This window comes from Protomyctophum bolini, assembly GCF_963924005.1.
Source record: "Protomyctophum bolini genome assembly, chromosome: 1".
In the NCBI taxonomy this organism is placed as follows: domain Eukaryota; kingdom Metazoa; phylum Chordata; class Actinopteri; order Myctophiformes; family Myctophidae; genus Protomyctophum; species Protomyctophum bolini.
This window is the reverse complement of record NC_137862.1, coordinates 31,999,865-32,016,087: the sequence shown is the minus strand read 5'-3', so window position 1 is coordinate 32,016,087 and position 16,223 is coordinate 31,999,865. Positions and strand designations below refer to the sequence as shown.

Here is a 16,223-nt window from a genome sequence, read left to right as displayed (position 1 = left end):
CAATCAGATTGTATCTGTTTGGATATACAGTATGGGCTGTCAAGGCCAGAAAGTAGTTTCTTGCCACTCCTAGGCGTCCGTTCCTGCATAACCTCCGGGTACAAGGATGTCACGTGCATAGTCTCTATAATGTATCAGATATATTGAAGCTGCTGTTGTTACTCTGCTTACGTGATCTTTGAAGTACTTCAGGCGGTCCTTGTATTTCTTTCGTGCTTGGTGCATCCGAACCATTGCTTGGATCTGGGAGGAGGAGAATAGATGATAAAAATCAGTACTTTCCGTCCCAGCCGTAAACGTTGTACTCAGTCAGAAGGGTACAGAGGTTACTGTACCTTCACAGCATCGTCACTATGGTCCTTCAGATACTGCTTACGGTCTTTGAAGGCCTGCCTCTGCTTGCGGCCTCTCCAGTGGGCCTGGGAGGAATTGGGGAGAAGGGAGGTTAGATGGTTGCAATGCAAAGCACTCTAGATATGTGTGTGTGTGTGTGTGTGTGTGACGTGTGTGTGTGTGTGTGTGTGTGTGTGTGTGTGTGTGTGTGTGACCAGTATCTTTATATGAAACATTGGATTTGGATGTCTAGCGCTGTTGGTGAAAGCACAGTATTGCATCCACAAATGTGTGTGTGTGTGTGTGTGTGTGTGTGTGTGTGTGTGTGTGTGTGTGTGTGTGTGTGTGCGCGCGTGCAATGTTTTGCCCATGAACACGGTGTATTGGGTGTACAAAGTTTTAAACCTGGCTTTTATCTTGTTGCCCATGTTCTCTCACCTGTATACATTTAATAGCCGGGTCTTGATTCTTCAGGAACTCCACTCGCTCCTTTACGCGTTTTCTAACCAGGTAGCCACGGCAACGCGCTTGCAACTTAGCAATTAGACTCTCATTGGCCAGCCACAGCTGCTCTCGATTGTAGGCTGTGGTTACCCCGGAAACTACAGACTGATAAGGAAACACATAAAGTGAGCTGCTTAGTGTATTTCATGGAGTGCAGTGATAATGTATCATTGGACCAGTACAGTAACCCCTGTAGTTCTTAGAATGGGGTCTGGGGACCCCCAGTGGTCCTTGGGAGGGTTACAAGGGGTCCCCGGGAAAGTTAGTTAATATAACATCAAAATCAGTTTACCAACTTTAACCCTATATATATATATATATACTGTAGGTCGGTTAATTAATTACAAAATAATCTTGAACGGATCTGAGAAATGTACAGTGGTGGAAAAGTACTCAGAAGTAAAAGTGCAAAACTAAAACACTGCAACGTAGAAATATCTAAATGTACTTGAAGTACCAAAAGTAGAAAGTACTCTAGGTACTCCTCAGTCGTTTTAAAACTAGCCGATCTACAAGCTCACAATGCATCGCATCGTGAGCTTGTAGATCAGCTTTTTTCAAATGGCCGAAATGTATACAGAGCTGAAGTGGATAATGTATGCTTTGTAATAATGGTCAGAATCTATAAAGTAAGTGAAGTTGTCAAAGAACAGTAGTGGAGTAAAAGTATAACATTTGCCTCTCAGATGTAGTGGAGTAGAAGTAAAAGTACTGAAAATTGGAAATACTCCAATAGATTAAAACTGCCTCTACTTGGTGTACTACAGTACAGCACTGGAAATGTATGTTTGAAACACAAATCTTGCATGGGTTGCATGGGAGTCTGCAGCCAAATGCACATGCATTTAGGGGTCCTTGGACCACTGCGGTTATTAACCTACCTGAATGTCTTCCTTGTTGAGTTGGGTGTTGTTCTGGAGGAATGCCTCGGGTTCCACCCAGGTGCCCTCTCCCGTCTTCATGTTATAGTAGTAGTTGTGCCCCCCCTTCACCCAATGCTTCATCCACTCACTGCCATTATCACCTGGAGAGAGAGAGAGAGAGAGAGAGACATAGTGAGACCTACTTGTTGAACAAAATGTGTAAATATCATCAATAAGCCTTTGTTTGCTACAGAGCTCATTTACATAATTTATCCAAAACCAAATGCAAAAAGTTCCAGTGTAAATCTGTTGTATGAACCCATGGCAGGAGAAACGTCCAGGTCATTAGCCTATAAGAAGACTAAAAGACTAAAAACTCTTAACGAGTGGTAAAATATACCCAGCCATGAATGAATTAGTAAGTTGACCCATCAACGGACCACCTCTTCATTCCCTCCCTGCTTTCCTTTTCCACTCTTATTTATTGACAACAAGCATTATGCAAAAAACAAATGACTGCACATTTTTGTGAAAAGGATAACACAACATTTCCGCTCCTTACCCTCTTTGATCTTCTCCTCTTTGATCTTGCTCAGGTCTTGCTGGTAGGTCTGTGCGCACTCAGCTGTGACCCCGTAGAACCCTACGCCAGGGCTGCGCAGAGCGGCCAGAGTCTGGGACGCATCGCCGCTGTCCACCGCCTCGTTGATGGCTTGGATGGCCTGTGAGACTGAAGGGACAGAGAACGTGATCATTGATGTTCTTCTGCATGCACTCTCGTGGACTCTTGGCAATACACAAAAGAGGACAAACACACACACATAGCCCTGAATGATCATAACAGATCTGTAACTCTGAGAGTTATGGGGGTCCTTGCAAACATTTGAGAATAAAATGGTGTGTAAAACAGAAAATCTCAAATTTGCCACGGTCAAGGACAAGTCTTATTTGTCTTTGCCACATTTGTCTGTGTATAGAAATGACCTCTGATTATGAGTCAAACATGACGTGTCTAATGGTGTGTTCTTACACTGCAAGGCCTCCTGGGTATTCTTGTTGGCCGCGAGTATTGCATCCTGGATCTCATCCAACCACAGGACAGCTGAGGGATCCTGAGTCTCCTAGCGGAAGACATACAACAATATTTATATGAGGGATCCTGAGTCTCCTAGTGGAACACACCCAAGAATATTTTGAGAAATTAATCAGTTCCCTGTGAAAGGAGCCATGTATGTACGCTAGGGGCGGAAATCTCTGGGTACCTGATTGGATTCCGATTCAGAGGGCCACAATTCAATTATAATTTGATTGAATCGCAAATATTAAATTATTCACAAATGTCCGCCCATAATTAAGATGCATCTAGATTCCAATACACGATTTATGTTCCTCACTCTGTGACTAATAAACAAAGTGCTTTCTAATGATCCATAATGAAAATATTTACTTCCATTATATTGTATTACACTACAAAACCATTAAGCAGCGTTCTTTAAAAAATAATAAATGTAACATACAAAAACAAATAATATTTTTGACATGAATCGATTCATAATCGTCCATGTCCGCATCTCGATTAATCTATGAATCAAATTTAATTTCCCAGCCCTAATGCACGCACAAATACCTGTACATGCACACACAGGAAAAGAAGCAACACAGAACATCACCACCATCCTTGCTTCAAAAGTGGCACGTTAATAATTCTTTGTCATATCGTTTCTGTCAGGTGTACAAAACTGTTACTTTTCAGGATTAAAAAAGAACAATAACCCGATTGACCCGGTTAGAGGTTTTACATTTAAAAATATTTTGGGCTAATTTCCCAGCCCTACATCCCAACAATGAAGTCACATCAACACATTGTGGAATCTCGTCTTGTAGTAATCCATGCCTGCATCCAGATGGCACCCTCACCCCTTTGCTCAGAGTGTGTGTGTGTGTGTGTGTGTGTGTGTGTGTGTGTGTGTGTGTGTGTGTGTGTGTGTGTGTGTGTGTGTGTGTGTGTGTGTGTGTGTGTGTGTGTGTGTGTGTGTGTGTGTGTGGACCCTGCATGCGTAGGGGGCGCGGGGTTGTTGGAGGGGTTTGTATATGCATGTTCATGCGCTTGTTGTTGTGGCCACCCCGCTGATACTGGTTTCAGGAGCTGGACGAAAAGCGCAACTCATTTTGCTTTGAGCCTCACCATCTCATTCTGTCCCACCCCCTCTCCACTCTGATTCTCTGTCCCACCCCCTCTGATCGTGCCTTTGGGTGGATAAAAAGTAGGGGGCGGTGTGGACTGATACCTGATCTGAAGGTGTGGTTTCTTACGCAAGGAGGGTGGGCTGGGCAGCCAACATTATGCAGCATACTCCAGTTGTGAGATGAGCTCTCCTATATCCCCCCCCACTGTATCTCAAACACTGGGTCGGGACCCATTTGAGGGTCATTTGTATGGTTACATTTGTATGGGTCCTTTTATTTTTTAGTTTCCTACATTATTATCATTTCAAAACATTTTCAAATAAAGTTTCAAAATAAAAAAATCATGAATTAAAAACGAATTTTGATTAAAAAAAATCTGTAATTTCATGGAGAAATCTAACAAATATCCAATTCCATAAATTAGAAAACAATATACCGTAAGTAGTAGTGAAAATAGACGATCTACAAGCTCACAACAGGGCACGAAGTGACACGTTGTGAGCTTGTATATCTGCTGTTTTCACTAGTTTGGGTTCCAGGCAGATATCAAATTTCCCTTTTGGGTCACGGGTTAAAAGGTTTGGGAACCACCGCTGTATAGTACAGTCCATCCCCCCCAGCAGTGTTCCGGGGAGGAGGGTGTGTAAACAATCTCGTGCCTCCTCTGATACACATGGGAGTCACCAGCCAATCCATTCGCCCTCAGGCAGCGCAGAACCCAAGCAGCACTCTATGCCACTCTGCTTCAACCCAAATGGAGCTGTCTTTAACAGTAAATGAAAGCCTTGCTAGGACTATAGTGAATTTAGCGCTTATCCGTTTGCAGTTAGTGCCACAAATGTAGGAGGCGAGTGTCTTCAACTGGCAGTGTGTACTAGACGGGGTGTGGTGCAGCCATGGGTACAAGACTGCATAGTTTGGGTGTAACTTGCTTTAGTAGGCTAGGACGACACTTTTCCAACATATTGCTGGTAATTAGAGGGATTACTAATACTCGCCGAAATGTCTGTCCGTCAGGCACTTTTTATTTAGTTTGCATGAGCAGCATGCAGAGTGTTTTTTAGCACTAAAGCCTTCTCCAGCATGATTTTACCATGCAAAAGGGAAACACAAGAGATATTTGTCATTTAGGTGCAATTATTGTTTTGTTTGCAATTTGGAATCATGTGGATACAGTATATGTCTCTATATGGAATGTGCTTATCTTTATTTCTATATTTTATTCTACTTTTTCCACAAATGCACTTGTAATGTTCATGGATATGTAGTACCGGTATACTGTATGTAGCATCTAGTTGAGAGCTGGTGAAACAAGCTCTAGTTGTATCCAGTGTTGTAAAGTAACTAAGTACATAATACTGTACATAAGTAGAATTTTGAGATATTTGTACTTTAAGCACATTTTGGTACCAATATTTTTGTACTCACCCATGGAGTTTATAAGAGACATTTATGTTTGTTTTGTACCAAAACATGTACATCGTTTCTGTATGCTGCTGCCTGGGCAAACGGAATCACTCCATGAGTGCTGCTAGTGGTAATCTCTCAGATTGTAAAGAGATTGTAAAGAAAACGACTTATCTCAAGATGTATTACCGGTAATGGAAATAGAAGAAGTGAAAGCAGGACGGTTTCACTCTTTGGTAATCTTTGGAAAAAATGTGCCACTCCCACATTTTGTCCCATAAAACCTATTCTAAATCATCTAGTTTCTGGCGTAATTATTCTACTTCAGTCATGCTGGCAGGCGGGTCAGCCTTCCTCGCTTCCTCAGCGTCTTCCAAGAAACCCAGACGACCCTCGATATTATCCAAACGACCGGTCAAATCAGTGAGCTTGGCGTCCATGGAATCTGTAACTATCTTGATATCATTTAGCTTGCTTTCCTGTTGTTCAGACGTGTTTTGCAGAAGCTCGTAGATCTTAGCAATGTCAGCTGCCATATTGCTCGTTTGATCACCTGCACCGTCGTGTTTTCAGACATAGAACTCTTATTAGCCGTATATTAATCAATAAAATAGTGAATAGGTGGTGAGAGCAAAAGTTTCAGGCAGCCATCTTCCAACTAGCGTCACGTGACTCCAATGCTAGTAAATCTGATAAATATCCCAACTAGTCAAGAGTTTATTTAAAATAGTATTGTTATGCCTGTTCAGTCTGTTGACTAGGCACAGGCAGGACTGTTTATTTAGGAAACACAGCTCAGCCCACAGTCTATGCAGATTGATGCTTATACTGTAGTGTAACACCCGGGATTCAAACTCGGGTCTCCCGCATGAAAGTCCAACATCTTAACCACTAGACCAAAGGGATATCCCTATGGACTGGGGGAGATATTAGACTTTTGAGGTCAGGCAGAGGCTCTGAGCCACTCTGCTACATATGTCCGACTAAACTGTAATTGTACATGCCAGCATATGTCCGACTAAACTGTAATTGTACATGCCAGTATATGTCCGACTAAACTGTAATTGTACATGCCAGTATAAGAAATAAATCAATTTCAAACTGCAGCGCATCATTGAGCAGCATGCAGGCAAACTGTCTCTAATCCCCGAGACTAATTGAAAAGCTTTAGTAATCCTTATCCAATTCATATGACTCACAATATCAAAACATTTTTATCATCTAAGCATAAATTGGGCTTTAATCTGCATTTTCCCAATAGGCTTCATCGTCTTGGCTCGATTCCAACTCTTCTGTCGCTTTCACTGCTTCAGTTGTATACTGAACATAGTCTCCGTCAGGTGGAAACCTCTTATGTCCAAAACTTTTCAGAATTCAAATTCAAAAGCATCAAAAGTAGCAGATCTACAAGCTCAAAACTCTTTTGATGCTTTTTGTGTGTAACGCTGTAGTTGGGGTCTACAATATTTCGACATATTTTAATTTCCTTGATTATTTGCCACATCAACATTACATTGAATTATGACCACATCCAAATTAAATTTCCAACTGAGCATTAACCCACCTATCTTCCATACTCCCCTCCCAGTCAGAGTTATTTGTATGGATGTCGAATTATGTGTGGGATGTAATTTGTAAATAGATGTTGGGGGACTTATTTTAACTGACTGAACTACCACATTTTAAAAGAGAAAACCTCTCACACGTATGCCAGTGATCACCCTCCCCTGTGCCAATGTTGCCACCCGCACCTACCCCTGTGTGTAGTATGATCTATGATCAAGTAGGCCGTTCATTTACGGGGGAAAAAAAACAAACACACAAAAAAGTTTGAATGTGGAGATAAGAGGTTTCTGCCGACAGCGTTGACAAACATGAGAGACATCGGGGCCCTTTGAAATCCCACCGGCGCTCCCACTGACCTGACCACTTCCTCCATGTCCTCCGCCTGGCCATGCAGATAAATCTCCTCACAATAAGCAGCGAGAGCACATTGTGTGCATGTTCTCTGGCCACACGGCAGCGAAAATAGGGCAAAAATAGGGCTCAAAGGTTTGGAATGGATCTATCTAATAAAGTCGTCAGCTTTCTTCCCTTTTATGGAAGCAAACGGCTATGTCGGGGGCTTGTCATTTCCTACTGCCCACAGAAAGGATCGCTAGAGGGAAATAGCTTGCCCTTACTATTTTTTTTGCTCCCATTCTTGAATGTGCGACGAGGAAATGGAGCTCGGCAACAAACAACCATCAAGTTCCCACATGATGATGCATCCAACCCTCCAACATGTAACTAATGGTTGTTGACATTTCAAATACTGTGGGCTGCGGCAAAGTGTTTTTGGAAAGCAACCTCGATAACTTTTATCTATATTTACACAGGATAAAATAAGACAAGAGATCCAGAAAACTGATACGAGAACGTCAGAGTTGTTGTCATTTACAGGCCTCTTGCCTTTAGTAACCTTAGCTTAGAAATAATTCATTTTTCTATTAAGGCTTATTAAATAGGAGCTTTTCAGAGTTGGTCTGTACCACTTCTCATAAACCAGTGGTTCTCAATATTAACCTATAACGCCCAAAATAATCATATTTGAACTGGGGACCCTCCGAAATAATCACATTCGAACTGGGGACCCCCCACCCTGACAAGCACTTGGAATTGTAGGAGTCGAGGCATTACATTTTGTTTGACTCAGTTCCACAGATAAATATTGTGAAAACAGCCAATTTACGATTAGCTACTGGTATTTTCAGTTGCACAATGTCTTCATACTTACTTCCTCTTACTTACTTAGTCACTTCACTGTTATCTGGTTGAACCACAGGTTGAGAACCACTGTTAAACCACAGCCTGTCTCTGTTCCCTGAACTCACCTGCCAACTCAACTGGTGATTTTGTGTTTTCCTTTGAGAGGAAAACACCGCCCTAATATGGTGCTCTGCATTGACATCATATGCAAAACCAGCACAGACATGCACATACCAGATCCACAATCGTCACCTCACCTCGCCAGGGTTATGATAGCACAGGCAAATGAGTCAGAGAGAGCACAGAGCAGGGCGCTTTTTATGGCCCTGAATCTAGAAACACACATACTGTAGTTCTGTGTCAGTCATATGAAGTACGTTATGGATCCCAACCAAAGGATTGAGCATGCTCTAGCTCTAATCATGTGCAGTATACTTTACTTAGAAAGATTTGACAAATGGACCAAATAGCCAAGAGATTTTACATCAAGGTGCCCAGATGTCCCTAGTGCCCACTGCCCACCTACCCTGTACCGATGCCATATCATGTTTACATCAAGGTGCCCAGATGTCCCTAGTGCCCACTGCCCACCTACCCTGTACCAGATGTCCCTAGTGCCCACTGCCCACCTACCCTGTACCGATTCCATAGCATGTTTACATCAAGGTGCCCAGATGTCCCTAGTGCCCACTGCCCACCTACCCTGTACCGATTCCATAGCATGTTTACATCAAGGTGCCCAGATGTCCCTAGTGCCCACTGCCCACCTACCTGTACCGATTCCATAGCATGTTTACATCAAGCTGCCCAGATGTCCCTAGTGCCCACTGCCCACCTACCCTGTACCGATTCCATAGCATGTTATCAGAATTAAAGACGAGTTAAAACAAAGACGGGAGACGGGGTTAACCAGAGGACAGGTAATAAAGAGCACATAGCATTGTGAATCGAGTCAAGTTAAAAGTCACGTAAGCTCGAAAACCAGGAAATAAGCGTGAAAGTGTGGCCCATCAGACAGACATGATGTACTATACTAGGCTACAGGAAGTGAGTGGGGGTGGGAGGGAGACAGCAGAGAGGGAGTAGAAAGTATGATTACACAATGACATCACTAGGCTGTCTGCAGGAGTCAAGTCATGAGGGGATAAGCAGACCGAATCACATGGAGTCCTTCTGCTTGAGTTGTACTCGGTTGTGCTCGGGGGGGGGGGGGAAGAAATTGCTGATCTACAAGTTCACAACATATTGATAGCATGACACGTTGTGAGCTTGTAGATCAGATCATTATTTTTGGCACTGTAAAATTCAACTTTCTGCGTGTGTCGGGCCATGAGGAGGGACAACTCCCTTTATCATCTATGTTTTAGGTGGTTTAACAGTACCTTTTTTGGTTGACTGGGTTTACCGTTTAATCCAGTGGTTCTAAAAATGGGATCCGGAGGGGTCTCCCAGGGGTACATACATGAGGGGGTTCCAGGGGGTCCGAAGCTAAATGTGTTTATAGCATCCAAATTACTTACTATTTGAAAATAGCTGATCTACAAGCACTCAACGCATCACCATGTGGCACATTTTCAGATGGGGGTCCGCAGCCAAATACATCATTTTGGAGTCCTCGTTATGAAAAGGTTTAAGAACCTCTCTGGTTTAAACGAGACAGATTTATTCAGTGAACTATGGTCACTATAGAGGGCATGCACGTGGCATCATCATCATACCCGGAAGTTATGCGGGAAGGCCTACTGAATGGCAAAAAACTATTTTCTGCCCATACATTCAAACAGAAAAGTCTGATTGTATTAAACAATGTTAAACAACATTAAACTCACTTTGCCACTCCATTTGTCACTCACTTTATGCATGCACACACACACACCCTCTATGCTTATGGTGCAGTGTTAACTTTGACAGCAAATTGTTTTTTAGTTTTAGTCATCTGAAATGTTTTAGATTTAGTCAAGTTTTAGTTGTCTAAATATATAATTTTAGTCTACTAAATGTACAGTTGATTTAATCGACTAAAATGTAATGGCAGATTTTACACTTTGTTGCCTGCTGAAAATAGCCGATCTACAAGCTTGTAACACCGGAGCGCAACCAAACATAAAATGACTTTAATTCTACTCGATCTCTTCTCCACTAGTTCCTCCATAACATTGTAGTCTACTTTTTGACAAAATTGTCAATACCGGTACATTTAATTTTGGTCATCATAGCCACAAAATGAACACTGGGTCGATGGGTGGTCTTCTCCGAGGTGTTCTGGGACTGAGGGACAGTCACTGGGTTCATCGTTAACTTTAATTTTAAGAATGGCCCCCTGTGCTGTGCTGTGCTGTCTGCATCAGATAAGAATGAATCAGGACTTCCTCCCCTCGCACACAGAGCCTTGCTCAGACCATGCTGAGTCATCTGGAGTTTGGCTAGGAGGAGTTTTACAGTTTAATGGAGGTGCCTTTTCTTCTTCTCTTCTCTCGCTTAGATTCGAACATATTGTGTGTTTTGTACACAGGTTAATGTGTTTTTCCCTTGTCATCAGTGTTACAGTTCTGAGGTTCGTTGGACTTCATTTATTTTATTGTCGCGTGGACACAGAGACAGACACACATACACGCATGTACGTATGTATGTATAGGGACACGCATAGCTGCGTAATGGAGTGGAGGCACCGCTCAAATATTTTAGTATGAGGTTAGGCTTAGGTTTGGTTATAATGTGCACCGTCAGACCAATGGTACTTTGGAACAATGGGACTCATGGAATGGAACCCAGGCCAGATATGACTGTCCCAGATCTGGACATTTACTATGAAATCCTGCGTCTCGTGTAAGTCACACCACCATATATGGTGCGTCCGCCTGTCACAGCACCTATATGGTTGCCAATCTAACATACCTCGTGACATCACGTGATATCATGGAGACCCTTAACGCCTCCATATATGGTCACACCGCATGACATCACGCCTCGTGACACATCACGCCACCATATGAAGATCACGACACTGACCTCATCTAACCCTGGATACATTAAGACTGGATCATCACCTAGATCTGCATATATGGAGCCGGCCAGCAACTCTTGTTGATCTGACCTCATCAAACCCTGTACACTCAAGACACGCTCCATATATGGCCTGTATAGAATTCATTCTATATGTTGATCTGACCCCCTAATGCCAAAGCGCCAGTGCTCTCCCAGCGTTCTGCCATCACCCAGGGCGTCTTACCGTGATATCAACAAGTCCTACTACCACCTTTACTGAAGCAACTACTGACATGTATTGCATTAGAATAACATAATGCAACCGTGCACAGAATAAGGCTCAATTTATACAATGTACACAACATAAACAATGGCTGGGTTTCTCAAACACATGTGGTGTAGACATGTCGTGCATAGATGTGGCACACAATGGTAGGCCTCAGGCCTGGTAGGGCAGGCCTCAGGCCTACATGGCACATCTATGAAATGTCTATGTTCACAGGCTTCTGTGTGCGGCCTAGAGGAGCAACTGAGCATGTGTGGCACTACAAGTCTTACACCACATGCGTTCAAGAAACCCAGCCAATGTATTTTCACATGAAAACATTTTTCTCAGTTGAAAATATTGTTTGTTTTGTTGAGTGACACAATCATGCAGCACATCATATTAACCTTGACTTGCTGAAAGCTGGAGGTAACTGTAGGCAGGAGGTGTTTGCATAATGGGCCGCATGTTTGCATAATGTTTGCCTGTCTATTACATCCAGAGAAGCAAAGCAAACAGAAGGTAAGCAGGAAATAATAAGGTAGAGGGGGTACACCGCTGTCCAATAGGTGCCTTTTTACATCACAAACCAAATGTGAACATGCATTTTGTATTCGTTATCCTTAGTCCGTGGCAAGGTTATCCATGGATAGTAAGTAGTCTTCAAGGGACAAGATGGTGGCCACACACACTAGTAACAATAGTCTGTCTGTCTGTCTGTCTGTCTGTCTGTCTGTCTGTCTCATCCTGACAGTCAATATTTCTATGGAAACCTTGGGATGCTTTCAATCAAATCTAATCTAATGACTCAACGGCAGCAGCCAAAAGGTGAAAGTTGTCCTGCAACCATTTCAGGTAACTAACCATCCACCAGGTATTTCACGTAGGTACAAGTCGGAGAATTAGCAATGTCTCTGTGTGTGTGTGTGTGTGTGTGTGGCTGTGCATTTCCCTGCCACCATACCATGTTTTTATATAGTATAACATTTTTGATATATCATTTGTATTACAATATTGATATATTAGCGATATATTGCCCAATATGTTGCTCTCAAAGTGGATTTCAGGGACTCTCTGTATTCCTTTAGGATGGGGGTCTAAATTCATCCTTTCAAGTATGCAACTCTGACGGCATACAAATGGTACCAAATGGACACTGAACAGGTCCATCTGGTTCAATTTGTATGCTGTCAGAGTTAAGAGAAGACCTTGAAATGTAAAATGTTTGAGGTGTCGTGCTTACGTGAGCCTTCTCTCTGCGCGCCTCTAGCAGCTTGCCATAGGATTGATAATGTATTATTCTGCAGGGTGTATTGATATAGAATGTATATATTCTGCAGGGTACAGTTCTTACGTGAGCCTTCTCTCTGCGGGCCTCCAGCAGCTTGTCATAGTAGTGCTGAGACACAGAGGGGTCCACGTCCGTCAGCTTGGCTGAGGGATGCTGGAGGGCCTCCAGGGTCTTCAGGAGATCCCCTTCATCCAGGGCCTCGTTGACCTGACCGATGGCTGCAATACCTGGAAAAAACAAACACCAGGTCCATTTAGCTCAGCTACAGTCATTTAGTAAATCATCATGCCTTTACATCTATGGGAGTTGTCTTATCATCAATTCAAGAAGGTTCTAAAAATCACTTATCTTAACCACCAAATACTTCCGTTACGGTCTGCCAATTATCCTGTTATTTTTTATTTTATTGTGATTTGTTCTGCCGTTTCCTTATCTTGTTATTTTCCTCCTGTGTGATATGTGTTCTTATTTGTAATAGATCTGCATTTTCAATGTTGATGTAGTTTTTGTCCTGTGAATGTACAGATGTTATTGGTGAATGCCAATTCTTAAGCACCTGGAGGGTTTTTAGGCATTCTCCTTCACATTTTTTATTGACTTTGTGTAACATTTTTGAATATTTTGTAAGTGACAAACAAAAAAACATGGTCTGCAATACTGCTGTGAATAAGAAAAGAAAAAATTAGGCATTAAGCAGACGCTCTTAATCCAGAGTGAGTTACAAGGTATTAAGCAAACCAAGAACCTATCATCAGTCGAACAGTAGAATATCCAAAGAAATAATCTCTACATTGAAACGATACACATTATAGGAACAATAACCTGCCATCTGTCTACATAACATGCTATTCTAAATGCAATGTTAGCCTTTGCATACGCCTGCAAGGTCAAGTATGCAAGTATGCAAGGTCAAGGCAAGTGCTACGGGCTAAAGTGGAGTCTGAAGAGGTGAGTCTTCAGATTATAGTGGAAGATTGGGAGTGAGTCAAATTGTAATGGGTGTTATTGTGTGTGTTATTGCTTCTGTGTTGAGACAATCGCACAGACATCGCAGTCCCGCCCCCGAGAGGCCCGGAAAATAATTCCTCGTTCATTTTCCCCATAGACTTTTCAAAAAGTATTAATTTAAAGACGTAGCTAACTCGGCTCGTGACAAATCATGACAATAAACACAATGTTTTGGGCCGATCAAATAATTAGAAAGAAGAAGAAAAGGGCAGGGTACAAAGCTCTATACAGTGGATATAAAGCAATTAGACTTTTAATCATGAACTCGTAAACTGAAAAACCAAACGCCACGTGTTGCCTTACGTTCATGCTCCTCCTGTACAGTCTGGTTGACGTTGTCGACGGAGGCTTGGATGTCGTTCCACGTCAGATAGTCACAGCCCTCCTCTCTGCCTGCTGCCTTCAGACGCATGAGCTCATCCATGTACCTGAGAGAGAGACACACACACACACACACACACAGCTCATCAACCATACAACTCTGGTATAGAGAGACCTTCGGTGTGCTTCCCCACAAGAGATTGTGTGCAGTGTATAGTAGCAACAAAGCTTCCCACCAAAATGTATCGGATCCTTCTAAAAGCTCAATGCCCTATGGGGCCTGAACCCTCCCCAAGGATAGACCCTGAAAAAGACCTGGGAACTGTGAATATGACTCACACACACACACACACACACACACACACACACACACACACACACACACACACACCTGAGAAATACGCACACACCATTAAAACCCCCATCACACACACTGTCCTCTTGTTATAGGTATCCTCTCCTGTGTGTGGTGTTCACTAAAACTATGACAAACTAGAACTGCACTCTGTCGAGTGCCTACTTGCTTGTTGCACGCTCTGCTTGCGCAAGTAAAAACTAAAAAATACTTCCTTTTTTCACTGATGAAAACTAAAAAAGTTCAACGACTTCCTTTTTTCACTGATGAAAACTACATGAAATGTTCAGCAAATCAACTGTAGATGACAAAATCACACCCATGTGAAGTGAGGGGCGCTCTTATCATCGTACATCACCATCACAGACTTCTTACTGACAGTTGAGAGTTGAAAGCCTCCTTTATATAAAACATATCAATGGTTACATTGTTACGCAATGTTTGTGTTTTCACTATGACGTAAAATTGTCCATTCATTGTCAACAGGAATTTAATTATTGTGTAGGACAAAGGTTGTGCACACTAAAAGCTGGACATAGGACAGGAGGGGCTAGCCCCCCTCGAAAATATGACACTGGTGTGCGTGTGTGTGTGCAGACGTGCATGCATGTGTGTGCGCATACCTCTGTGCAAACTCGTCCTCCACATTGCTCAGTCCAGTAACGGAGCTGGCCAGCTGCTTCCAGAGGGCAGCCCTGTCCCCAGTGTCCAGCGCATGGTTCATCAACACCACCGAGGACAGCATCTCCACGGCAACCAGCAACTCTGGGTGGGACAGAGAGCCCTGCGGGACGGAGGCAGCACATTCAGACTCATTATACTGAGAATCTGCCCATAAATAAACATTAGTGGAGCAGCAAGCTCCTCAAAGGATGCAACATGCACACACAGGGCTCTGTAGTATGTCTACGTTTAGAAAATATGAAAAAGAACAGACTCAGTAAATATAGAGGGTGTCTAAACTGAAGTGATATTGATAAATTCCAAATAAAAATTCCAAAAAGTATGCTGTGGCACCCCTGGACTTGCTTTGAGAAACTCTGTGCAGTCGGTGTACCTCTGAGCTCTGTTGCTGCAGGCTGGACAGCTCTCTCTGGTAGAGGTCTGCAGCGCTGGGGTAGACCTCTGGCAGCTGGGCGTCTGGGTTCATCAGTTCCTCCACAGTCTTCTCTGCTACACCAGCACTGATGGCACTGTTGATCCGCTCCACCGCCTGCAGCACTACCATGATGATGCACACAAAAACATGAGAAACACAGAACCTCACTGCACCACCTGCAACACTAAACACCAGTGATTCTTTTGTATATATCCTCTCTTCATAATGTAAATAATATCCCAAGCGGCACACTTTACTACTTATTTCGATGGAAATAAGCAAATTAGCACAACACCCCATAGCCCCATTCAATTCAATGCAATTCATTGAGGTCTTATGGTAGGGGAAATAGCCAATAAGGAGTTTTTGCACAAAAAAACACCTGGACCTCTTTGGTGGGGAGGTAACGACTACGAAGAAAGGTAAAAAAGCCTTCTAACATGGAATTATGCTTTAACTGAATACCAGTGGTTGACGAACAAATGTTCGAACATATGTTGACGAACAAATGTTCGTCAACTACCTTATACTGTATCACTGGCAAAAACGAAATAAAAACTTTGCTCTGATGACTAAAACTACGACTAAATAATTGACAATTTAGTCGACAAATGAAAACTAGACTATAATGTTAGGAATGGACTAGGAAAGTCATTTTATATTTGACGCTGCATTACAAGATCTACAAGCTCAAAAGTTTCAAATCAGACGCAATCGAGGTCTGCCAACACACATTTTTGTCAACATTATAAATTACTATATTTATTCGACTAAAACTAGACTAAAACATTTCAGATAACTAAAATATGACTAAAACTACATTTTACTCAAAAGATTGACTAAAAAAAATATTGCAA

The 16,223-nt window shown here is 42.6% G+C and overlaps 1 protein-coding gene across 1 annotated transcript in view; it reads right to left on the bottom strand.

Annotated features, from left to right (window-relative positions):
• iqgap1 (IQ motif containing GTPase activating protein 1) overlaps positions 1 to 16,223 on the bottom strand; it is a 72,860-nt gene that overhangs the window by 19,246 nt on the left and 37,391 nt on the right. Inside the window, exons 12-21 of the mRNA XM_080769301.1 lie at positions 15,325 to 15,488; positions 14,891 to 15,051; positions 13,895 to 14,019; positions 12,647 to 12,810; positions 2,731 to 2,821; positions 2,263 to 2,430; positions 1,719 to 1,861; positions 772 to 942; positions 336 to 419; positions 172 to 243 (exon numbers count right to left, since the gene is read on the bottom strand). Coding sequence (XP_080625427.1) covers positions 172 to 243; positions 336 to 419; positions 772 to 942; positions 1,719 to 1,861; positions 2,263 to 2,430; positions 2,731 to 2,821; positions 12,647 to 12,810; positions 13,895 to 14,019; positions 14,891 to 15,051; positions 15,325 to 15,488 — 1,343 coding nt within the window. The remainder of the gene's footprint in view (positions 1 to 171; positions 244 to 335; positions 420 to 771; positions 943 to 1,718; positions 1,862 to 2,262; positions 2,431 to 2,730; positions 2,822 to 12,646; positions 12,811 to 13,894; positions 14,020 to 14,890; positions 15,052 to 15,324; positions 15,489 to 16,223) is intronic.